General features: G+C 41.8%; 2 protein-coding genes across 2 annotated transcripts; both read right to left on the bottom strand.

Moving 5' to 3' along the window:
- Positions 1 to 585: 585 nt before the first annotated feature.
- On the bottom strand, positions 586 to 1265 carry LOC138907415 (uncharacterized). Its single transcript, XM_070198013.1, has 3 exons — positions 1065 to 1265; positions 732 to 944; positions 586 to 648 (listed from the first exon to the last, which is right to left on the bottom strand). The coding sequence occupies exons 1-3, from the start codon at positions 1263 to 1265 to the stop codon at positions 586 to 588; spliced, it is 477 nt and encodes a 158-aa protein (XP_070054114.1).
- A 22935-nt stretch (positions 1266 to 24200) lies between these two features.
- LOC104101443 (uncharacterized) lies at positions 24201 to 25016 on the bottom strand. Its single transcript, XM_009608885.1, has one exon. It carries the CDS (start codon positions 25014 to 25016, stop codon positions 24201 to 24203), a length of 816 nt encoding a protein of 271 aa, XP_009607180.1.
- Positions 25017 to 26622: the final 1606 nt, after the last annotated feature.

Genomic DNA, 26622 nt, shown 5'->3' with positions numbered 1-26622 from the left:
CCTAAAGTTTAGGTAAATTTATGAACTTTAGTGCGACAACTTTTGTCGACTTTTGTTTCATAACTCATTTGACTTCAAGAATTATGATACATATATTATATGATTCAAATACCTTAAAACACGACCTCCTGAGAATATTAAGCACCTCTAGTTTTACCTGAAAATACGGGTTACAACATCCTTGATTTGTTTAACTTCTAATACTTGTTAACCACTCTTATACACCCTTGTATCATTTAAGACCAATAGGATTAACTTCTTATAATCTCAAAGATAATATCTTCTCGGATTTACATCAACTAACTTACGGTGTGATCTAACATATGCGAATATGGGTTGTAACACCCTCCCCCATTAGGAACATTCGTCCTCGAATGTAAGGGTTTATGTGGAGTCTAACTCATCGTGGATTCTGACGGAAATTTCCGATCGAGTTTCCCCTATAAAATGGCCACTAGCCAAACTTGCAAGCAGTTAAACCAAACCTATGGCCTCACAAGGCTATACAAAGCATTATGGATATGTTCATTATCTGCATATCACCATTTTGTATTAAGGAAGAGTATTCTCAAGCTATTGCTTACCTCATAGAGTTGTTTCACCTTCCATTGCATCATGCATTCCACCTGCATCCTCGTTATCTTCAATCTGGAATAGGTAAGCCTATTTAGACTTCATCTCCTATTCTGCTTCCCATGTCATTTCCTCCGTATTTTGTTCCTCCATAATACTTTGACAGAAGCTACATCCTTTGTTCTCAGCTTGCAGACTTGTTGATCTAATATAGCCACTAGCACTTCTTCATATGATAGATCCTCCGTAACTTGTACATCTTTGATCGGGACAACCCGAGAAAGGTCTCCAATACATTTCCTCAACATAGATACATGGAATATCAGGTGGACAAATTCCAATTCAGATGGCAATTCTAACTCATAAGCAACCTGTCCAATTCATCAAAGAATCTTGTACGATCCGATAAACCACGGACTCAGCTTACCCTTATTCCTAAAACGCATAACCCCCTTCATCGGTTAGATCCTTAGGAAAACCCAATCACCAACCTCAAACTCCATATCACGACGTCGGACATCAGAATAAGACTTTTGCCTGCTTTGTGTCATCCTCAGTCGTTCTTGTATCACTTTCACCTTCTCAATGGCTCGGTGAATCAAATCTGGCCCATATAATTCTGTTTCACCAACTTTGAACCATCCAACTGGTGATCTACATCTCCTCCCGTAGAGTGCCTCGTACGGGGCCATTTTAATACTGGAATGGTAGCTATTATTGTAGGCAAATTCTATGAGTGGTAGATGGTCATCCCAATTCCCCTTGAAATATAGAACACATACTCGTAGCATATCTTCGAGTGTCTGAATGGTACGTTCAGCATGTCCGTCAGTCTGTAGATGGAATGTAGTGTTGAGATTCACTTGTGTGCCTAAGCCCTTCTGAAAAGTCCTCCAAAAGTTAGCCGTAAATTGAGCTTCTCGGTCTGATATAATAGATACCGGCACACCATGAAGCCTAACAATCTCCTTGATATACTACCTCACATAATCTTCAGCCGTGTAATTTGTCTTAACTGACAGAATATGGGCAGATTTTGTAAGCCAATCAACTATCACCCATATGGAGTCAAATTTATGATAAGAGCGAGCTAATCCAATAATGAAGTCCATATTGATTACCTCCTATTCTAGGTCGGAATCTATATATTCTGAATCAATCCACCAGGTTTCTGATGCTCGATCTTCATTTGTTGACAATTAGGACACTGGGCTACAAATTCTGCAATAGACTTCTTCATGTTATCCCACCAATACAACTCCTTAATGTCATGATACATCTTAGTCGAGCCAGGATGGATGGATTATCAGGACTGATGAATCTCAATCATATTCTTCTCTCGCAACCCTGCCACATTACGTATACATAATCGACCCTGGTATCTCAGTGCCCCATCTCCTCCGACCTCGAAAGCCATAATGTTACACTGCTGAATGCCCTTTCTCAATCGTACTAAAGTAGGATCTTCATATTGTCGTGCTTTTACCTAAGCTACCAAAGATGATTCTGCTATATTATGTACAGTAACACCTCCGTTATCAGAGCCTAACAATCTGATTCTCATATTGGCCAGCTGATGAAGCTCTTTAGTCAACCCTTGTCTACCTACCTCATTGTGTACTAAGCTTCCCATTGACTTACGACTAAGAGAGTCTACCACAACATTGGCCTTACCTGGATGGTACAATATCTCAACATCGTAGTCTTTCGGTAATTCAAGCCACCTACGCTGCCTCAAATTCAACTCCTTCTGCTTGAATATGTATTGTAAACTCTTGTGATATGTGTATATGTCAACATGGACGCCATATAAATAGTATCGCCATATATTCAAAGCATATATTACTGCAGCCAATTCCAAATCATGAGTTGGTAATTCTTTTCATGTTCTTGATGCATAAGCAATCACCTTCCCACGTTGCATCAATACACACCCCAAACCTATACCCGAGACATCACAATATACTGCATAACCTTTTGTTACTTTTGGGAGAGTGAGCACTGGCGCAGATGTCAATCAATTCCTTAGCTCCTGAAAACTACGTTCACAAACGTCAGACCACTGGAACTTGGTAGCTTTCTGTTTTAACTTATTCAATGGTGTTGATATAGAGAAAAACCCTTCTACAAACCGCCTATAATATCCTGCTAGCCCCAGGAAGCTGCGGTCTTCTGACGGTGTTGTAGGTCTGAGCCAATTCTTCACTGCATTAATCTTCTGAGTGTTGACACTAATACCCTCGTCAGATATCACATGGCCAAGGAATGCTACTGAGTTAAGTTAGAATTTACGTTTGGAGATCTTAGCATTAACTTATAATCCTGAAGGGTCTATAATACTATTCGCAAGTGGCTCGCATGTCCCGCCTCTGAACGATAATACACTAGAATGTCATCAATGAATACGATCACGAACACGTAAAGATAGGGTCTAAATACACTATTCATGAGATTCATAAAAGTTGCTAGGGTATTTGTTAGCTCGAACGACATCACCAAGAACTCCAAGTGTCCACGTAAAGATAGGGTCTGAACGTAAGTCAATCTTGGAGAAATACTTGGCACCCTAGAGTTGGTCAAACAGATCGTCAATCCTTAAAAATGGATACTTGTTCTTTACTGTCGATAATCGATACACATCCTTAACGACCCGTCTTTCTTCAGCATGAACAAGCATGGCGCACCCCAAAGTGAAGTGCTAGGCCTAATGAAGCCCTTATCCAGCAAGTCCTTCAACTGCGCCTTCAACTCTCACAACTCTGCTGGGGCCATCCTCTATGGAGGGATAGAGATCGGTTTAGTGTCAGACAACACATCAATGCTAAACTCAATCTCCCTTTTAGGAGGAAGGCCTGGAAGTTCATATGGGAAAACGTTTGGAAATTTATTGACCACGGGGATTGATTGTAGAGTAGGCAGATTTGCCTTCGCATACCTAACGCGAACGAGATGATAAATGTAACCTTTTGAGATCATCTTCCTTGCCTTAACATAGGAAATAAACCTACCTTTCGGCGTAGCAATTTTCCCCTTCCATTCAATAACGGGTTCACGGGGAAATTGAAACCTAACCATCTTCGTACGAAAATCAATGTTTGCATAGCATGAAGATAACCAGTCCATTCCTATTATCACATAGAAATCAACTATTTCTAACTCAAATAGATTCCCTGAGGTTTGACGACTACAAATCATCACTGTGCAACCTCTATATACCCTTATAGCAATCACAGAATATCCTATCGGAGTGGATACCGCAAGTGGTTTATTTATCAATTATGGTTCAACACCAAACTTATTAGCCTCAAAGGGTGTAACATATGATAATTTAGATCCCAGATCAATCAGCGCATATACATCATAAGAAAACACAGCTAATATACATGTAACAACATCCAGAGATGACTTGAGATCCTGTTGACCTACTAGAGCATAGGTTCGATTTTGAGTACCACTCGAACTCGGCACTGCACCTCTACCTTTACCTTTACCCATTCAACTGCTGAAAACCCCATGCTGGAGGTCGAACTGATGAGGAAGAACCAGACACAGATCCAGTCGGCTGAGCCATACCACCACCTACTCCATTAGGACAATCCCGTATCATATGGCCAGGCTGTCTGCAAGAATAGCATGCATCAGAACCTCGACGGCACAGTCCAAAGTGGGCCTTGCCGCACTGATCACAATGTGAGTGTTAGGGGTCTCGTTTGATTAGTATCCCTATGATATTGTGATCCTGATGCCCGCGAACTCTGACCTGGACCAGAATAGATAGATCGATTATACCGAGACCTCTAAAACTATGAAGGAGCACTAGCTACAGGTGGCGCCGAACTCCTCGAAGACTGGGGCCTGATACTACATCTGAAATCACCAGAATACCCTACGAATCTCGCCCTCTAATGTTGACCCCTATCCTTCTCCCTATCTTCCCTTTGCTGGCACTTACGATTCTCTAGTGTGTGGGCATAAGCCTAAATACGGGAAATATCCATGCCCTCCACCAAGGAGACTGTCGTGCACTCATTTAACATATGTGGTCCCAACCCATTCACGAACAAGTGCACCCGATCGCTCATCTCGGCCACCATATGGGGAGCATACCTTGCTAAAGAATCAAACTACATACTATACTCTCACACACTTATATTACCTTGTCGAAGGTTCAAGAACTTATCAGCTCTAGCTCATCGTATATCAACTGGCAAGTAGTGATGAAGAAAGGCCTTAGAAAATTCCTTCCACACAGATGGAGGAGCATTCGGACCCCTGGATCTCTCCCAACTATCATGCCAAAAAACTAATAAATCCCGTAACCGATAAGAAGCCAACTCTGGTGCCTTAGTATCACCGGCATGCATATCCCCTAGTGTATGATGAACCTCATCAATAAAAGTATGTGATTCCCCCTTGGGTTCTGATCTGGTAAACACTAGAGGGTCTAGATTAATAAAATCACAAACTCTCTCGCTAACTGATTTATCAGCCTCACCGATATTCTGCCTCTGAGCCTAAGCAGCTACTAATCTATTCAACAACTGTACCGCAATATGCATATCATGGTCTATAGAGCTAGATAGAGGAACTATAGATGTTGGGTCCCTCCTAATATCCTCTGGAGGAGACGGAGTAGATGAGGTATAAGACGACATCTTATTCTAAGCCTCTTCGGGTTGCTCTGGCTGAAGGCACCTGACTGGTACCCTCTCCCGCAGCTGTATCAAGCTGTCTACTAATTGCTTGCTTCCTAGTCGAAGGCATCGCTGAAAGAAAACAAGGTGAATATTAGAGATGAACACTTACGACTCAACTCTACGCACAATCTAGATTCACGAAGAAGGTAACAACCCTAGATGTCATATAGCCTCCTGATTATAAATGTTGTGCACTACACATCCATTATCAAGACTCTATCAGCCTCACCGATATTCTGCCTCTGAGCCTAAGCAGCTACCAATCTATTCAACAACTGTACCGCAATATGCATATCATGGTCTGTAGAGCTAGACAGAGGAACTATAGGTGTTGGGTCCCTCCTAATATCCTCTGGAGGAGACGGAGTAGATGAGGTATAAGACGACATCTTATTCTAAGCCTCTTCGGGTTGCTGTGGCTGAAGGCACCTGACTGGTACCCTCTCCCGCAGCTGTATCAAGCCGTCTACTAATTGCTTGCTTCCTAGTCGAAGGCATCGCTGAAAGAAAACAAGGTGAATATTAGAGATGAACACTTACGACTCAACTCTACGCACAATCTAGATTCACGAAGAAGGTAACAACCCTAGATGTCATATAGCCTCCTGATTATAAATGTTGTGCACTACACATCCATTACCCAAACTGGAGGGCCATACCCGCCGAGCACCAACATATATTTTATCTAACCTTTCTTATTATCTATAAGGGCCGACGAGATCAACATAAATGGTAGACATGAATAATGAACAACCAACAATGACAAATAATGGCATGAACATATATAACATGGTCCGACAAGGCTGTCATGAAGCTATATATAAGGTACGAGCTGGAAAGCTGCAATGAGAGACTATATAACAAAAATAAGCTGACAAGGCAATCCAAACTATACATGAGTCGACACTTGTCTATGAGCCTCTAAAGGAACATAAGTTCTACAACATTGTCGGAACAAGGCCCCGACATACCCATAATATCTATAACAAAAGTGCATATCAAGACCACGACAAGCCTAGAGAAGGGATCTCGCCAATAATCGCTGAACTGGGCAGCCTACTGTGGTAGGCGAGCTACATCTACCTGTCTATTAGGACCTGTAGCACGACATGCAACATCCACAAATAAAAGCAACGTCAGTACGAATAAAGTACCGAGCATGTAAGGCAGGAAAGCATAAATAAGAATAGTAATGTAAGCAGGGATATAGAATATACAACTTGTAATATCTGTGTGCCTCTGAGGGTGACTGACATGATATGACATGCATGATATATATATATATATATATATATATATATATATATATATATATATATATATATATATATATGTACATATACTGTTAAAAACATATGACTCTGTGGACATCATCATCATCATCATATCGTACCCGAACTTAATAGCCTCGGTATAAATGTACCCGACCATCATAAGTCTCGGTAGAATCGTACTCGGCCACGTGGAGCTCAATACAACCCAACTGCTCAATGGTTGCACAATAGGTGTCGTACGTGGCCGACTATAGTGTAGCTCGGTAGTGTAAAATAGGTACATATATATAATGAATGCGTTGGAAACTAGACTCATAAATATTCAATTTGGTGGGTATATAACCCTGTAATTCCAAGTAAATTGGGAGAAAATCTTAGTAACATTTGACCTAAAGTTTAGGTAAAATTATGAACGAAAGTTGCGACAAATATTTTTCGACTTTTGTTTCATAACTCATTTGACTTAAAGACTTATGATACGGATATTATATGATTCAAATAACTTAAAAACACGACCTTTTAAGAATATTAAGCAACTCTAGTTTACCTGAAAATACGGGTTTCAACATCCTTGATTCGTTTAACTTCTAATACATGTTAACCACTCTTATACACCCTTGTATTATTTAAGACAAATAGAATTAACTTCTTATCATCTCAAAGATAATATCTTCTCAGATTTACGTTAACTTGATCCGATTACCGATGTTACCCCTAAGTATGAAGTCCAACAGCGTGTACGTTTATACATGATGTAGATCATTAAAGGCATGCTTGCAGTTGATACATCAGGTAGAAAGGTTAAGTTGATGTATCTACCGTTTCTTCAAGATCTGGACAATGTTGGAAGATACGCTTGGAAAGCAGCCACACTTGCTATACTTGTTTACCCGAAAAATTGGATAGAGTTGAATTTGTAAGTAGTTCTAAGGATACATGATATATCTTGACACAAATTGTATAGATAAATAGGAATACGTATATTCTTAACTATATGAGCGAAAGATAAAGCAGCGAGAAAGAAGAATTAATGAACTAGATAAGATAAAAATAAAATGAGCTCAAGGGGTTGATCTTTCAATATGAGAAGTAGTCTTTTGTTACAATATGTCTATGCTTCATACTTACATCAATCATCCTCTTTATAGTAGAGGGATCCTACTTTGGATATAATAAAAACTATATAGTGGGGAACCCATGATGAAATTAGCTTTTCCCTAATTTCCGCCAGGATTCTCTCCCCTAGTACGGTTGCAACGGCTCTTGTCTGTTAGCTCGATACTAACTTGAGCTCGGTAGTGACTCGAGCCCCTGGCCTTGACTCGAGCTCAATTTTAAATCAGGGTCTGGATATTCGGGGTTGGTGTTGGTCGGTCTATGCATCTTCGACAATTTCACTTCGCCTCGTAGTTTGATTTAGATATGAGCTCGATAATAATACCGAGCTTGTCATTGATCGATTTTTAGAGCTTGAAGCTTGACGTCCTTGCTTCGGACCTCAACCTAACACTAAGCAGATACCCCTTGAACGATGTATGATTATCTCGATTAGTCCGTACGACAGACTAATTGGTTTTGACCGTATACAGATAGTCCCCTCATTTCTCGGGAAGGATGTAATGGAAAACGATATGATTTCCCAATGGTACGATTAAATATACACTAACGTTTGCGTCGAGTTCGATTGTGACGTACGTGATAGCTGTCCCATTAGCTCCCTTTACCGAGGCATTTTACTGTGCGTCAGACGATGGTCGGCATTTACCGATATTGAACCGCCACCGTTTAGCCAATAAATATCCCTTTTTCTACCATTAATCACTTTTACATTCTCTGATCTCAAAATTTTCTAACCATTCTCTCATACTTTCTGAATTCGTTCGAGTGTGAAACTTTCCTTCTAGGACTCTCATACAAAGTGTGTATACCTACCCGTCTACATTAGGACCTTTCGACCCTGTTATCATTGACTTTTGTTGTTAATACCGAATAACTCTAGGCTAGATTCATCCTTCCTTTTGGCGGATCATTATTTTGATCCGTTTCTTTGCAAACAAGATCTAGGGGATGCCTTTCATCCTCGATCATCTTATTAGACTGTATAGTCCCCGCCTCTTTCGAGGCGGATTAATAAAACTGCAATGTCGGGCTACCAAGGTATTGTTCTCGAGCATAGACGAGGACAAGGATCGAGGTTGGATGAGCAGGTTCGTTCGAGTGAAGATTTCAGACCTGATCCCAGCGAAAAGGTACTGTTCCCCGAATAGTGGAATATGAATCATGTGTGTGATTTTACTGTTTTATTCCCTATCGCCTTGTCTCTTTATTTCTTTTCTTGCCGATATATGTTTTGTGATGCAGCGGTTCCTTGGATGTCCGGTTCCTTGGATGCCCGGTTCCATTCCCGACCTTAAGAGATGGGGGATGAATTTGAATGGGCTGTCCCTGAATCTCTTTGAACCGAAGAGAACGCCCCAAGTGACTTACTTGGGGCAGTAGCAATCGAAGGTTTGCCCACCTTTCCTACTTTTTTTGAAGGGGCGATTCGGGAAACCCAAGCTTTGGGGGCCTTCAAACTAGACAGGCCTCATGAGGGAGATGATCACTTTTGTGGTCTATTTACCGGTGTCGAGGATGCTGCTGGTAGTAGTGATGCATCAGATATTTTTCATGGAGTGCATCAGGCTTTGAATCAGGTAAGTCTTAAATTATTTTGTTGGTATTATCTCTTATGTATGTTTTTCTTTTCTCCCTTCGTTTCTTCTTCCCTCGTAGGCCGTGAAAGCTCATCGAGAAGCATGTTCTCGATCTCGAGCTGATTTGCGTCGATACGAGGTCGACCTCCAATGGGTTACGGAGGAGAGAAATACCCTCAAACTCCTATTAGGGCAAAGGGGGGAGGAAATCAAGGACCTCCGAGCTGAGTTGACTAAAGCTCACCAAGATCAGACCGATCTGTCCGAGCAGGTAATGATACTATTAAACGCCTATGGGCTCGATACTGGAATGATGGCTAATCTTTCGGTCTCACAGCTGTAGTAGAAGCTTGAGTTGATCGGGAAACTCCATGAGAAGGTCGATGTGATAAAGGCGAAGTCCTTGAAATGGAAAGGAAATATAGACCGCTTTGCTGCAGAGAAAGTGGTTGCTCAAGCCCGATTGTCATCGGCCGAATGTCAACTTCAAAACCTGAAGAAAAAAAGCTTGGTTCAAGCAAAGAAAACGGAGGATCTCGAGGCTCGGTTGGCTTCTCAACTTGCCAAGGCTGAAAAAACAAAGGCCGATGCAGACGCATTTGTGGCTGTTTATCGGGCTGATGCTGAAGCCGCTTAGTCATATGTGAGAGAGATTGCCGATACTACTTGAACTCAAGCACATTAGATCGTCGAATTTTCCAAATGCCAATCTCGGAGGGAAACCCTCGAGGAGATTCATGATCGGGGCTTCGATCTTTTCGAAGAGATAACAAAGGCAAGAAAGCTTGAAGCTGATGATGGGGCTTTAGCCTTCGATGATGATGACATGAGCAAGAGTGGGTCTTAGAGTGGGTAGGAGCCCGATGGAGAAAAGACTGCTCCCGTAGATAATTTGTTTTTTATTCATATTTTATTGTAAGGCCCTGATCGGTCGTTTTGTAAATATCATCTTGTATATAAAGGTTTTTTCTTTTCTAAGCTTGTCTCTTTTTTCATTCTTCTGCCTAGTGAAGATTTTGTTTACTCGTGCCTTATGAAAATGTTCATAAGTTTGAGTTTTTATGAAATTTTGATTGAACTCGGTCTTTGTAGCCTTTATAACTGAGTGAGTATTTGCTTGAACTCAAAGTGCGAGTGGCCCTTAGGCTATTATTGCTGAGTGAACTTTTGCTCGAATTTTAAGTATAGTAACCCTTAGGCTTACTGGTCGAGTGAGTGATTTCTCGAACTTGAAGTAAGATAGCCCGTAGGCTTACTGGTCGAGTGAGTGATTGCTCGAACTCGAAGTAAGGTAGCCCGTAGGCTTAATGGTCGAGTGAGTGATTGCTCGAACTCAAAGTAAGGTAGCTCGTAGGCTTAATGGTCGAGTGAGTGATTGCTCGAACTCGAAGTAAGATAGCCCGTAGGCTTAATGGTCGAGTGAGTGATTGCTCGAACTCGAAGTAAGATAGACCGTAGGCTTAATAGTCGAGTGATTGATTGCTCGAACTTGAATTAAGGTAGCCCGTAGGCTTAATGGTCGAGTGAGTGATTACTCGAACTTGAAGTAATATAGCCCATAGACTTAATGGTCGATTGAGTGATTACTCAAACTCGAAGTAAGATAGACCGTAGGATTAATGGTCGAGTGAGTGATTGCTCGAACTCGAAGTAAGATATCCCGTAGTCTTATTTGCGTCATGAAGTATCATGAACCTTTCAAAATATGAGGTATCGGTAAAGATAAAGTTTTCCTTTATAATTCATCATACATGTGCTCGGGCTCGAGCGAAACTATGCGGACATGGTTCGTTTTGAACATTTGGCCCTTACACTTTTCTTCCCTATCGTGACACTGCTTGACATTAATTTTATATAAAAAACTATTTTGTACTGAACTTGATTTACTTGACGGGTAAAGCCATACAGTATTTGAGGTTGATCGTAAAGAAGCCTCGGATACTATTGAACTGTCCTCAGGTAGCATATGGTTGTTGCCTCATTAAAAACCTCGCCGTAAAAAAACCCATTTGGGATAAAAGCCGATCTAAGGAAAAAAGAGCGCGTACTTTAAAACCTGAGGTCTCGATGTCTTTGGTCGAACTCCTGCAATGAGTTAGCATCGAATATGTATATATGGATGAAAGAAGAGAGAGAATCATACCTTAACAATATCATTTGAGAAGTGATATGTTCCAATTGTTCGATAATGGTTTGCCATCCATCGTTCCGAGTTTATAAGACCCCTTTCCGACTATATCGAGGACTTGATAGGGTCCTTCCCAATTTGGGCCGAGCTTCCCTTCATTAGGATCTTGAGTATTTACGGTGACCTTCCTTAGGACTAAGTTCCCGATCCTGAAGAGGCGGAGGTTGGTTATTCTATTGTATTACCATTTGATTTGTTGCTTTTGTGTAGCTATTCAAACAAGTACCGTTTCTCGTTTTTCATCTAGTAATTCGAGGCTAGTATTCGTTGTCTTATGGTTCAATTCCACTGATGTATGTCAAAACCTTGCGTTGGGTTCTCCGACTGGAATTAAGGCTTCGGAACCGTACACTAAGGAAAATTGAGTTGCTCCTGTACTGGACTTTGATGTTATTCGATATGCCCATAGGACTTCAGGCAGAATTTCTCTCTATTTCCCTTTGGCTTCATTCAACCTTTTCTTCAGGTTTTAGATGATAGTCTTGTTCGTTGATTCGGCTTGTCCGTTCCCACTGGGGTGATATGGTGTTGATAATATCCTTTTTATTTTATGGTCTTCGAGAAATTTTGTTACTTTACTGCCAATAAATTGCTTACCCTTGTCGTATGATATTTCTGCGGGTATCCCAAATCGACACATGACGTGATCCTAGATGAAATCTATAACCTTTATTTCTCTTACTTTCTCGAACGCCTGTGCTTCAACCTATTTAAAGAAATAGTCAGTCATAAATAAAATGAACTTAGCTTTACCTGGGGCCAATGGTAGAGGGCCGACGATATCCATCCCCCATTTCATGAATGGCCACGGGGATATAACTGAATGAAGTTGTTCTCCGAGTTGATGGATCATCGGTGCAAACCTTTGACATTTATCACATCTTCGAACAAACTCCTTAGTGTCCTTTTCCAGGCTATCCTAGTAATATCCTATTCTGATGATTTTGTGAATCAGTGGATCGGCGCCGGAGTAGTTCCCACAAGTGCCTTCATGGACCTCTCGTAAAACATAATCAGTGTTTCCTAGTCCCAAGCATACTGCCAATGGTCTATCGAATGTCCTTCTGTATAATGTTCCGTCTTCAGCCAACGTGAATCGAACAACTTTGGTTCGTAGGGCCCTTGATTTTTTTGGGTTCGATGGGAATTTTCCGTTTCCCAAATATTCAATATACTTATTTCTCCAATCCCACGTTAAGCTTGTGGAATTTATCTCGGCATGCCCCTCTTCCATTACAGACCCCGAGAGTTGAACGACAGTCCCTGAGTCGATCTCACCTTCCGCGACCGATGACCCCAAATTTGCGAGTGCATCGGCCTCACTGTTTTGTTCTCGAGGCACATATTGTAAAGTCCATTCCTTAAAATGGTGCAAAGTTACCTGTAATTTGTCTAAATACCTTTTTATTCTATCTTCTCGAACTTTGAAGGTTTTGTTTACTTGGTTCACTACCAGTAAACAGTCATATTTGGCTTCAATGACTTCTCCTCCCAGGCTTTTGGCTAGCTCGAGACCTGCGATCATGGCCTCGTACTCGGCCTCATTGTTAGTTAACCTAGAAGTTTTGATAGATTGCCTAATAATGCCACACGTGGGGGGTTTCAACACGATGCCAAGCCCGGACCCCTTCACATTCGAAGCACCATCTGTGAAGAGGGTCCAAATCCCCGATGATGTACTTGATTTTAACAAGAGTTCTTTTTCAACTTCGGGTACGAGGGTTCGCGTGAAATCGGCCACGAAGTCCACTAAAATTTGGGACTTGATGGCCGTACGGGGTTGATATTCGATATCGTACCCGCTGAGTTAGATGGCCTATTTGGCCATTCGGCTCGATAGTTCGGGCTTGTATTAAATATTACGAAGTTGGTAAGTTGTCAACACGCATATGGGGTGACATTGGAAGTATGGTCTTAATTTCCTAGAAGCGCTTATCAATGCAAGTGCCAATTTCTCTAAGTGTGGATATCTAGTCTCTGCTTCTCCTAAGGTCCGACTTACATAATAAATGGGAAATTGTGTACCTTGATCTTCTCGAACTAGGATGCCACTTACCGTAATTTCTGATACGGCCAAGTATAAGTAAAGTTTCTCATCTGTCTTTAGAGTGTGAAGTAGTGGCGGACTCGACAGGTATCGTTTCAATTGTTCTAATTCTTGTTGGCATTCCGGGGTCCAGGCGAAATTGTTCCTATTTTTGAGTAGAGATAAGAATCCGTGGCTTCGATCCGACAACCTCGAAATGAATCGGCCTAAGCCAGATATCCGTCCGGTCAGCTTCTGCACTGCTTTTACACTGTCCATGATGGTGATGTCTTCGATGGCCTTGATTTTATCGGGGTTGATCTCGATTCCCCGATTTGATACCATGAAGCCAAGGAATTTGCCCGAACCGACCCCGAAAGTACATTTCTTGGTGTTGAGCTTCATGTTGTATTTCCTTAAAATCTCGAATGTTTCATGCAAATGGGTTAAATGGTCCTTTGCGCATAGGGACTTAACTAGCATGTCATCAATATAAACTTCCATTGATTCACCTATTTGTTTTTCGAACATTTTATTCACTAGGCGTTGGTAAGTAGCTCTTGCATTTTTTACCCCGAAGGGCATTACATTATAACAATATGTTCCATCCTTGGTGATAAACGAAGTCTTTTCTTGGTCCTCCGGGTTCATTCGAATTTGATTGTACCCGGAATAGGCATCGAGAAAGGTAAGGATCTCGTGGCCGACTGTGGCATCGATCATGCAATCGATGTTAGGCAGTGGAAAAGAATATTTGGGGCATGCCTTGTTTAGATCTTTATAGTCTACACATATTCTAAGTTTGTTCCCTTTTTTAGGGACTACAACTACATTAGCTAACCATTCAGGATATTTTACTTCCCGAATCGACCCTATTTTGAGAAGTTTACTTATCTCGTCCTTCACGAATGCGTGCTTTAACTCGGACCGAGGTCTTTTTTTTTGCTTCACTGGTCTGAACCTAGGGTCCAAGCTCAGCCGGTGCATTGTTATCGACGATGGGATTCCTGTCATGTCTAAATGGGACCAAGCAAAGAATTCTATGTTATCAATAAGAAATTGAGTAAGTCTTTTCCTGAGTTCGGGGGTCAATCCCGTTCCTAAGTATACCTTTCTTTCTGGCAGATGTTCGATTAATATAACCTGTTCTAGTTCTTCGACCGTTGATTTGGTAGGGTCAGAATCTTCGGGGACGATAAAAGTTCAAGGGGTCAGGAAACTTTCCTCGTCATCTTCTGTCTCCTGCTTCACCAATTTGGTCGAGACTGGCGGTTGTGATTGCTATTTGGCCTCTCGCCTATTTTTAATGCTCGATCTTTCCGAGGTTGATAATTTTGATATCGGTGTTACCTCATCGACTGCAAACATTTCTTTCACCGCATGTTGCTCCCCGTACACTGTTTTCATGTCGTCCGACGTTGGGAATTTCATTACTTGATGGAGAGTCGAAGGCATTGCCCTCATGTTGTAGATCCAAGGCCTTTCGAGTAGGGCATTTTACCTCATGTCGCTTTCGATTACATGGAACTTTGTATTTTGGATGGTTCCGGCCACATTCACTGGTAGAATAATCTCTCCTTTAGTCGTTTCACTGGCTATGTTGAAGCCGTTTAAGACCCGAGCTGCGGGCACTACTTGATTCTGTAGACCGAGTTGCTCCACGACCCGTGATCGGATGATATTCGCAGAGCTACCTAGATCCACTAAAACACGCTTAACTTGAACTTTATTTAAAAGGATAGAAATTACCAGAGCGTCGTTGTGGTGCTGAGAAATGCCTTCTGCTTCTTTGTTTTCGAACGATAAAGTGCCTTCGGGCACATAATCTCGGGTTCGTTTTTCTCCTTTGGCCGATACCTTAATGCGTTTGAGTGTGGGTCTCTATGGAGTGTCGACCCCACCAATGATCATATGAATGATATGTTGAGGTTCCTCTTGTTTATATTTTCCGTCGGAGTCCCTTTCTCTGAAGTGATTCTTGGCTCGATCGCTGAGGAACTCTCGAAGGTAGCCCTCATTGAATAGACGGGCTACCTCCTCCCTTAATTGTCTGCAATCCTAGGTCTTGTGGCCATGCGTACCATGATATTTGCACATAGAATTTGGGTCTCTTTGGGAAGGATTGGTTTGCATGGGTCCGGGCCACCTAGTATCTTTGATTCTTTCGATTGCCAATAGAATGCTCGATGCATCGACGCTGAAGTTATACTCTGATAACCGAGGTGCCTCTCTATGATCGGCATATTTGTCAAAGACATTCTTGCTCACAAGTCCCCGAGAATTCTGTCTTCGATCACTCATTCGATTGTTCTGGGCGGCATTGCGTATTGAATCGTTGTTTATTCGATCTGCGACGTATGGTTGATATCGGTCTCTGTTCGACCTCATTTCTCTGTCGATGTCCCTCTGGTTTTTAATAGCCAATCTGTTTGGATGTGCGGATCCGTAAGGAGTCGTAATTGATCGTCTTCGACTCTGATTTTTGATTGATATCGCTTGTGCACATTTGCCCAAGTTATTGCTGGATACTCGATCAAATTTTGTTTCAGTCGACATGATGCTATCAAACTTTACTTGTTCAACCCTTGGGTCAAATCTTGGACGGCCCAATCGTGTGTGACCGGTGGCAATTCCATGCATTTTATTTGAAATCGGGACACAAACTCCCTCAGCATTTCATTATCCCTTTGTTTTACTTTGAAAAGGTCCGATTTCCTTGTTGCAACCTTTATGGCACCGGCGTGTGCCTTTACAAATGATTCCGCTAACATGGCAAATGAATCGATGGAATTTGGTGGCAGGTTATGATACCAAATCATTGCCCCCTTTGAGATGGTCTCTCCGAATGTTTTCAACAACACGAATTCGATTTCATCGTCTTCCAAATCGTTACCCTTGATGGCACATGTGTAAGAGATGACATGTTCGTTGGGTCGGTCGTACAGTTATATTTTGGGATTTCGGGCATACGGAAATTTTTGGGGATTGGTTTTGGGGCTGCATTCGAGGGAAAAGGCTTTTGTAGGAATTGTTTGGAATCCAACCCTTTTATCATCGGTGAAGCCCCCGAGATTTGATTGACCCTGGAATTATATATTTCTACCTTTTTATCGTTGACTTCGATTCGCTTTGTGATCTCCTTAAGTATTTTAGCAATTTTGGGAGTAGTCCCTGATTCTTGCTTGTTTGACCTTACTACGGCTGGCTCCGTTTGGCGGGCAATTTCTCGAGGTGGACTGGGCTCAGGTCTGCTCGGTAGCTGGGTTTGGCTTTGCAACTGAGCTATTGCTACCTGCTGGGCTTGCAACATTTCAAAGATCATACGTAAGTTGACTCCGTTCTCCTCAACGTTATGGGTGTCTCGAGATGCAGATCAAGTACCGCCATGAATGCTATTTTTAGGTTCAGAACTCTGGTTTGCCTCAAAGGCCACATGTGAATTGACGTCTAGCGGTACTTCGACTCGAGCTTCAGGCACTTTGACTCGAGCTTCAATGACATCGATAAGCGGCCTTCCGGCCCTGGGCATCAAGTTGTTGGTTTCATCTTGGCCAACTTCGATGTCGGTAGGTAAAGCATTAATCGAGGGTTTTTCATTGCTAATTTGAAGTCAAAGACATTCTCAAAAGACGAGCGTAAACTGGTGTGTGTTGCAGATTTGAATCAAACAACCACTGTTATCCTTAGCCCCTCGGTGGGCGCCAAACTATTTACCCAAAAAATCGGATAGAGTTGAATTTGTAAGTAGTTCTAAGGATACATGATATATCTTAACACAAATCATATAGATAAATAGGAATACATATATTCTTGACTATATGAGCGAAAGATGAAGCAACGAGAAATAAGAATGAATGAACTAGATAAGATAAAAATAAAATGAGCTCAAGGGGTTGATATTTCAATATGAGAAGTAGTCTTTTGTTACAATGTGTCCATGATTCATGCTTGCAACAATTATCCTCTTTATAGTAGAGGGATCCTCCTTTGGATATAATACAAAATACATAGTGGGGAACCCATGATGAAATTAGCTTTTCCCTAATTTCCGCCGGGATTCTCTCCCCTAGTGCGGTTGCAATGACTCTTGTCTGTCAGCTCAATACTGACTCGAGCTCGGTAGTGACTCGAGCCTCTGGCCTTGACTCGAGCTCTATTCTAACTCGGGGTCTGGATATTCGGGGTTGGTGTTGGTCGGTCTATGCATCTTCGACAATTTCACTTCGCCTCGTAGTTCGATTTGGATATGAGCTCGATAATAATACCGAGCTTGTCATTAATCAATCTTTAGAGCTTGAAGCTTGACGTCCTTGCTTCGGACCTCGACCTAACATTAGGCAAATACCCCTTGATCGATGTATTATTATCTTGATTAGTCCGTACGACGGACTAATCGGTTTTGACTGTATACAGATAGTCCCCTCGTTTCTCGGGAAGGATGTAACGGGAAACGATATGATTTTCCAACGGTACAATTAAATATACACTGACGTTTGTGTCGAGTTCGATCGTGATGTACGTGATAGCTGTCCCGTCAGCTCCGTTTACTGAGGCATTTTAATGTGTGTCAGACGATGGTCGAAATTTACCGATATTGAACCGCCACCGCTTAGCCTATAAATATCCCTTTTTTCTACCATTAATCACTTTTACATTCTTTGATCTCAAATTTTTTTAAGCATTCTCTCATACTTTCTGAATTCGTTTGAGTGTGAAACTTTCCTTCTGTGGTTTTCACTACAACATCTTTCTTTGAAACACCATATCTTCTTTATTTTTTTCTTCTAAATTCAAAGAAAATGGTAAAAACATCAAAAACCGTTCCTCGAAAAGAAGAGGCCTCTTCTTCACAGTCCGCCGCCGATAAAATACCGGTGGAGCCACGACCAGAGGAGTATGTTCCCAAAACATGTCTTCTCACCTCTAATTTCAAGCTCGACAAAGGAACATTGGTTCCCGATCGGTGTGAACTGGTATCGAGATATTTATGCTCGATACCCAAAAAGCAACTTGCATAGTTGAAGACAGATTGCAACTGGGACAATAAAGAAGTGGTGATTCCGGCTTCCGACAAAGATATTACCACCCACGTGGAAGGGTTCTTAAGTGTGTATACCTACCCATTTACGTTAGGACCTTTCGACCTTGTTATCATCGACTTTTGTCATCAATACCGAATAACTCTAGGCTAGATTCATCCTTCCTTTTGGCGGATCGTTATTCTGATCCGTTTATTTGCAAATAAGATCGAGGGGATGCCTTTCACCCTTGATCATCTTATTATATTGTATAGTCCCCGCCTCTTTCGAGGCGGATTAATAAAACCGCAATGCCGGGCTACCAAGGTATTGTTCTCGAGCATAGACGAGGACAAGGATCTAGGTTGGATGAGCAGGTTCGTTCGAGTGAAGACTTCGGACCTGATCCCAGCTGAAAAGATGTCGTTCCCCGAAGAGTGGAATATGAATCGTGAGTGTGATTTTACTATTTTATTCCATATCGCCTTGTCTCTTTGTTTCTTTTCTTGTCGATATCTCTTTCGTGATGCAGCAGTTCCTTAGATGCCCGGTGTTGTTCCCTACCTTAAGAGCTGGGCACAAGCTCTAGCTTTGAACTCCACATATGCCGAACGCTCGTGGCGTGATCTGGAAAAAGGCAATGAGAGGCAAAAAATCATGGTAAGTCTATTTCTCATGTCTTTGGGAGTTCGAACGAAATATTTTCCTTATACTCAACCGATTTTCTTGTGTGTAGGCCTGGGCAGAGACGCAATTTTGAGGCCCTTGCCCGGTGAGGAAGAAACCTCGGTCCCGATTTCCAAACTAGCGAAGGGGAATAAGAGAAAAAGGGCTTCTACTTCTGAAAATCCAAAACCGAAGGCAAGGTCGACTCATAAGTTGAAGAAGAATATCATCCCTTGGACCTTAGAATCGGTTCAGCACCTAAGAGATTAAGATGAGGAAGAAGAAGGTGAGCTGTGGCCTGAGTGAAGAAAACCGTCGATGCTCCACAAGTAGCTGGATCGATGGTGGTTTTTACGGCTCCGCCTCGAACTGAGGACATATCGGAGAAAGATTTGGGCAGAGTCCCTGAGTCGATAGAGGTCGAGGATGTTTCCCATCGAAGACAACAGATGGGGAATGTATTTGAAGGGGCTGTCCCTGAATCTCTTCGAACCGAAGAGAATGCCCCAAGTAACTTACTTGGGGCAGTAGCAATCGAAGGTTTGCCCACCTTTCCTACTTTTTCTAAAGGGGCGATTCGGGAAGCCCAAGCTTTGAGGGCCTTCGAACTAGAAAGGCCTCATAAGGGAGATGATCCCTTTTGTGGTCTATTTACCGATATCGAGGATGCTGCCGGTAGTAGTGATGCATTAGATATGTTTCATGGAGTGCATCAGGCTTTGAATCAGGTATTGTTCTCGAGCATAGACGAGGACAGGGATCTAGGTTGGATGAGCAGGTTCGTTCGAGTGAAGACTTCGGACCTGATCCCAGCTGAAAAGATGTCATTCCCCGAAGAGTGGAATATGAATCGTGAGTGTGATTTTACTATTTTATTCCATTTCGCCTTGTCTCTTTGTTTCTTTTCTTGTCGATATCTCTTTCGTGATGCAGCGGTTCCTTAGATGCCCGGTGTTGTTCCCTACCTTAAGAGCTGGGCACAAGCTCTAGCTTTGAACTCCACATACGTCGAACGCTCGTGGCGTGATCTGGAAAAAGGCCGATGAGAGGCAAAAAATCATGGTAAGCCTATTTCTCATGTCTTTTGGAGTTCGAACGAAATATTTTCCTTATACTCAACCGATTTTCTTGTGTGTAGGCCTGGGCAGAGACGCAATTTTGAGGCCCCCTGCCTGGCGAGGAAGAGACCTCGGTCCCGGTTTCCAAACCGGCGAAGGGGAATAAGAGAAAAAGGGCCTCTACTTCTGAAAATCCAAAACCAAAGACAAAGACGACTCATAAGTCGAAGAAGAATATCATCCCTTGGACCTTAGAATCGGTTCAGCACCTAAGAGATTAAGATGAGGAAGAAGAAGGTGAGCTGTGGCCTGAGCGAAGAAAACCGTCGATGCTCCACAAGTAGCTGGATCGATGGTGGTTTTTACGGCTCCGCCTCGAACTGAGGACATATCGGAGAAAGATTTGGGCAGAGTCCCTGAGTCGATGGAGGTCGAGGACGTTTCCCATCGAAGACAACAGATGGGGAATGTATTTGAAGGGGCTGTCCCTGAATCTCTTCGAACCGAAGAGAACGCCCCAAGTAACTTACTTGGGGCAGTAGCAATCGAAGGTTTGCCAACCTTTCCTACTTTTTCTGAAGGGGCGATTCGGGAAGCCCAAGCTTTGGGGGCCTTTGAACTAGAAAGGCCTCATGAGGGAGATGATTCCTTTTGTGGTCTATTTAACGGTGTCGAGGATGCTGCCGGTAGTAGTGATGCATCCGATATTTATCATGGAGTGCATCAGGCTTTGAATCAGGTAAGTCTTAAATTATTTTGTTGGTATTATCTCTTATGTCTGTTTTTCTTTTCTCACTTCGTTTCTTCTTCCCTCGTAGGCCGTGGAAGCTCATCGAGAAGCATGTTCTCAATCCCGAGCTGAGTTACGTCGATACAAGGTCGACCTCCAACGGGTTACGGAGGAGAGGAATGCCCTCAAACTCCTCTTAGGGCAAAGGGGGGAGGAAATCAAGGACCTCCGAGCTAAGTTGACTAAAGCTCACCAAGATCAAACCGATCTGTCCGAGCAGGTAATGATACTATTAAATGCCTATGGGCTCGATACTGTAACGATGGCTAATCTTTCGGTCTCACACCTGCAGCAAAAGCTTGAGTTGATTGGGAAACTCCGTGAGGAGGTCGATGTGATAAAGGTGGAGTCCTTGAAATGGAAAGGAAATATGGACACTTTACTGCTGAGAAAGTGGTTGCTCGAGCCGATTGTCATCGGCTGAAAGTCAACTTCAAAACTTGAAGAAAAAAAGCTTGGTTCAAGCAAAGGAAACGGAGGATGCAGACGCATTTGTGGCTGTGTATCGGGCTGATGCTGAAGCCGCTCAGTCACATGCGAGAGAGGTTGCCGATACTGCTTGAACTCGAGCACATTGGATCGCCGAATTTTCCAAATGCCAATCTCGGAGGGAAACCCTCGAGGAGATTCATGATCGGGGCTTCGATCTTTTCGAAGAGATAACAAAGGCAAGAGAGCTTGAAGCTGATGATGGGGCTTTGGCCTTCGATGATGATGACGATGATGATGACGGCGATGATGACATGAGCAAGAGTGGGTCTCAGAGTGGGGAGGAGCCCGATGGAGAAAAGACTGCTCCCGTAGATAATTTGTTTTTTTTAAATATATTTTTGTGTAAGGCCCTGATCGGTCGTTTTGTAAATATCATCGTGTATATAAAGGTTTTTTATTTTTTGAGCTTGTCTCTTTTTTCATTCTTCTGCCTAGTGAAGATTTTGTTTTCTCGTGCCTTATGAAAATGTTCATAAATTTGAGTTTTTATGAAATTTTGATTGAGCTCGGAATTTGTAGCCTTTATAACTGAGTGAGTATTTGCTTGAACTCGAAGTCGAGTGAGTGATTACTCGAACTCGAAGTAAGATAGCCCGTAGGCTTAATGGTCGATTGAGTGATTGCTCAAACTCGAAGTAAGGTAGCCCGTAGGCTTAATGGTCGAGTGAGTGATTGCTCGAACTCGAAGTAAGATAGCCCGTAGGCTTATTTGAGTCATGAAGTAGCATGAACCTTTCAAAATACGAGGTATCGGTAAAGACAAAGTTTCCCTTTATAAGTCATCATACATGTGCTCGGGCTCGAGCGAAACTATGGGGACATGGTTCGTTTTGAACATTTAGCCCTTACACTTTTCTTCCCTATCGTGACACTGCTTGACAATAATTTTATATAAAAAACTATTTTGTACTGAACTCGATTTACTTGACGGGTAAAGCCATCCAGTATTTGAGGTTGATCGTAAAGAAGACTCGGATACTATTGAAGTGTCCTCAGGTAGCACATGGTTATTGCCTCGTTAAAAACCTCGCCGGAAAAAACCCATTTGGGATAAAAACCGATCTAAGGAAAAAAGAGTGTGTACTTTAAAACCTGAGGTCTCGATGTCTTTGGTCGAACTCCTACAATGAGTTAGCGTCGAATATGTTTATATGGACGAAAGAAGAGAGAGAATCATACCTTAACAATAATATCGTTTGAGAAGTGATATGTTACAATTGTTCGATAATGGTTTGCCATCCATCGTTCCGAGTTTATAAGACCCCTTTCCGACTATATCAAGGACTTGATAGGGTCCTTCCCAATTTGGGCCGAGCTTCCCTTCATTAGGATCTTGAGTATTGATGGTGACCTTCCTTAGGACTAAGTTCCCGATCCTGAAGTGGCGGAGGTTGGTTCTTCTATTGTAGTACCTTTCGATTTGTTGCTTTTGTGCAGCCATTCGAACAAGTGTCACTTCTCGTTTTTCATCTAGTAATTCGAGGCTAGTATTCATTGTTTCATGGTTTGATTCCACCAATGTATGTTGAAACCTTGCGTTGGGTTCTCTGACTTCGACTGGAATTAAGGCTTCGGAACCGTACACTAAGAAAAACGGAGTTGCTCCTGTACTGGACTTCGATGTTATTCGATATGCCCATAGGACTTCGGGCAGAATTTCTCTTCATTTCCCTTTGGCTTCATTCAACATTTTCTTCAGGTTTTGGATGATAGTCTTGTTCGTTGATTCGGCTTGTCCGTTCCCACTGGGGTGATACAGTGTCGATAATATCCTTTTTATTTTATGGTCTTCGAGAAATTTTGTTACTTTACTGCCGATAAATTGCTTACCATTGTCGCATGCCATTTCTGTGGGTATCCCAAATCGACACATGATGTGATCCCAGATGAAATCTATAACCTTTTTTTCTCTTACTTTCTCGAACGCCTGTGCTTCAACCCATTTAGAGAAATAGTTAGTCATAACTAAAATAAACTTAGCTTTACCTGGGACCGATGGTAGAGGGCCAACGATATCCGTCCCCCATTTCATGAATGACCACAGGGATAGAACTGAATGAAGTTGTTCTCCGGGTTGATGGATCATCGGTGCAAACCTTTGACATTTATCACATCTTCGAACAAACTCCTTAGTGTCCTTTTCCAGGCTATCCCACTAATATCCTGCTCTGATGATTTTGTGAATCAGTGGTTCGGCGCCGGAGTGGTTCCCACAAGTGCCTTCATGGACCTCTCGTAAAACATAATCAGTGTCTCCTGGTCCCAAGCATACTGCCAATGGTCCATCAAACGTCCTTCTGTATAATGTTCCGTCTTCAGCCAACATGAATCGAGCAACTTTGGTTCGTAGGGCCCTCGAGTCACTGCCGAGCTCGAGTCAGTATCGAGCTCACAGACAAGAGCCGTTGCAATCGCACTAGGAGAGAGAATCCCGACGAAAATTAGAAAAAAGCTAATTTCATCATGGGTTCCCCATTATGTATTTTTTATTAAATCCAAAGTAGGATCCCTATACTATAAAGAGGATGATTGTTGTAAGCATGAAGTATGGACACATTGTAACAAAAGTCTACTTCTCATATTGAAAGATCAACCCCTTGAGCTCATTTTGTTTTTATCTTATCTAGTTCATTCATTCTTCTTTCTCGCTGCTTTATCTTTCGCTCATATAGTCAAGAATATAGATATTCCTATTTATCTATACGATTTGTGTCAAGATATATTACGTATCCTTAGAATTACTTACAAATTTAACTCTATCCGATTTTCCGTGTTTACACATAGCACTTTTAAATTTGCGTTCTTGGTGTTGGATAGCTGCATGCCACATCATTCCCTCTAACCCCTTGTTCGAAAACTTTGAGTTGAAATTGCTCTTTAAATGCCTGACATAATCGATGATATGCATTCGGCTCATGCAGCTGGACGAGCTCCTCAAAACTTCGAATAATTCCAAGAGCCCGATCTGTATGTATGTAACTTCCCTGCGACCTTTTACAACATGCACTGCAAGACATGACAAGAACCACGACCAAGCATCTTTCGACTCCTTATCGATAATTGCAAATGCTAATGAGAATATCTGTCCATTTGCATTTGCAGTCATAATAATTAACATCTTTAAGTCGTACTTTCCATAAATGTGAGTGCCATCAATGGATATAACAGGTTTGCAACTCTTAAATCCTTTAATACAAAGTTTAAATGCCCCAAAAATATACTTAAAGATATTTATCTCCGCCGTTGACCGATCTGCATGTACCCATTCCACCACCGTTCCTGGATTAAAATGCTTGAGTGCATTCATATACATAGGACGCTGGGCAAATGACTCATCAAAGTCACCATATATTATCTTGAATGCACGCCTCCGACCGAGCCAAGCATTTTTGTACGACGGAGTGTGTGAAACTGCAACCTTAACTGTAGTCTGCACCTCTTTAAGCTTGAACTGAGGATTGTTCCTAACATAAGATAATAACAAAGAAGCAATAAGGTTAGTATCCAAGTTATAATGATCCTCTGGGATTACACCCATCAGACAGATGTGCATGCCATAATATTTTCCAATTGTCCATAAATTGATTTGAGTTTTCTTGCCTCTGAGCATCCATTTGCATCCGGATTCCCACCCCCTACAATGAACGGTCCAATAATTCTTTTTGGCTTCACATGCCTTAAACTCCCTATTTGCCCACAAACTTCATAGTTTCACAGCAGTTTTCAGTCTCTCTTTGGTGGATAACAACATTTCAGACTCAAGAGCAGTTGCATTATCATCCATCCAAATTTTGCAACGAACACCTTCTAATTCACGGGTAGATGCAAACACCTATGGACGCCCCTGAGTATCATATAAAAATAGAATATTCTCCCTATGAAATGGTTGTGTGTGTTGTACATCATCAACTTGTGGTTGGCTATCATCGTTAACATTTTGTACAGAACCAGAGTCATCAACCTCATCTAACTCATATGCGTCATTTGGGGCGTCACCGTCGGAATCATCACCCCCTTCATCGACATGAGCATCAACTTCAACATGAGCCTGTATATCTGAAATTATTAGAACCTGTGAGATTTCATTATTATCAAGTTTGTTGGTTGCATTGTTGGTTCCTGCTCCGTCTCTAAAACTATGATAATGATAAGTTTCAGTGGAAAATGGTGTGCCAAAACTAGTACAACCATGTCCATAGCTACTAAATGTTGGTTTAATTTCTGGTACTGTACTTTGTAATAACAACCTTATAAAACTATTAAATTCTGAATAACTACCCAGTGGAATCAGTACATGGCACATAGGCTTTGGATGGAAGCTCATTAAGATTAAAAGTCGGACATTAGAAAGAAGATGACTCGCGAAAAATATTTGTAGGCTCAACAACCTCCAATAATTCAGTTTTAATAAACATCTCAAGCACATCAAAATTTATCATTTGTCTTAATCTATCAGGTGCCCTCAAAATTTTTTATAATGACTCACTATCAACAATAGGAATTTCTATATATATCAAGCAGTACCATGTGACCACCTACGAGAGATAACAAGCGTTACCTCGTTAGGCTTGATTTTCATCTTAATATGCAAGTTCCTAAATAGCCACTCATACTTAACATTCAACGAAGGTTTCACAATGGCACGGGCACCACAACTATATCTAACTGTGTCGGTTTCATAAATTATGTCACATTCCTAGTACATCGCAACCCTTACACGCTGATCAGTTAACATTTTAAAACCTACATAAAGTAGCAATTATAATCAATAAATAATATCAATATTTGACAATTAGATTACAAAGTACAAACTATGAAAATAATACTAACCTTTTAACATACTTCGGTATATTCAAACACACCATACACATCATGAAATAACATCGACTTATATAGAATCCAAATGCATGTATTCTAGCATTTGTTTTCAACAAAAGGCACATTTAATATGCAAACCTTTCATTTTTCACAAAGGCGCAATATGACAATGAGTCTTCCGTAAAACGGTAGCGTCAGAAGTCAAATCGGTGTCAGAATTTTTAATTCAATTGAAGGCACGTCACCCTATTGAGCCTTCTGTGTAAATACAAAATATAAGAAAGGCGCGTCATTTAATTGCATATTCAGTTGATTTTAAAATTTAC

The sequence above is a fragment of the Nicotiana tomentosiformis genome, chromosome 3, assembly GCF_000390325.3.
Source record: "Nicotiana tomentosiformis chromosome 3, ASM39032v3, whole genome shotgun sequence".
In the NCBI taxonomy this organism is placed as follows: Eukaryota; Viridiplantae; Streptophyta; class Magnoliopsida; order Solanales; family Solanaceae; genus Nicotiana; species Nicotiana tomentosiformis.
The sequence above is the reverse complement of the archived record's forward strand: the minus strand, read 5'-3'. Positions and strand labels throughout refer to the sequence as shown.

Bases quoted from the DNA above. Each gene is read 5' to 3' on its own strand.
- LOC138907415 (XM_070198013.1), bottom strand. From the start codon at position 1,265: ATGGCCCCGTACGAGGCACTCTACGGGAGGAGATGTAGATCACCAGTT. The intron at 945-1,064 runs GTTGGTGATTGG...TGAATTGGACAG, and splicing joins GTCGTGATATGGAGTTTGAG to GTTGCTTATGAGTTAGAATT. The intron at 649-731 runs GTATTATGGAGG...TACCTATTCCAG, and splicing joins AGGATGTAGCTTCTGTCAAA to ATTGAAGATAACGAGGATGC.
- LOC104101443 (XM_009608885.1), bottom strand. From the start codon at position 25,016: ATGGGTGTAATCCCAGAGGATCATTATAACTTGGATACTAACCTTATT.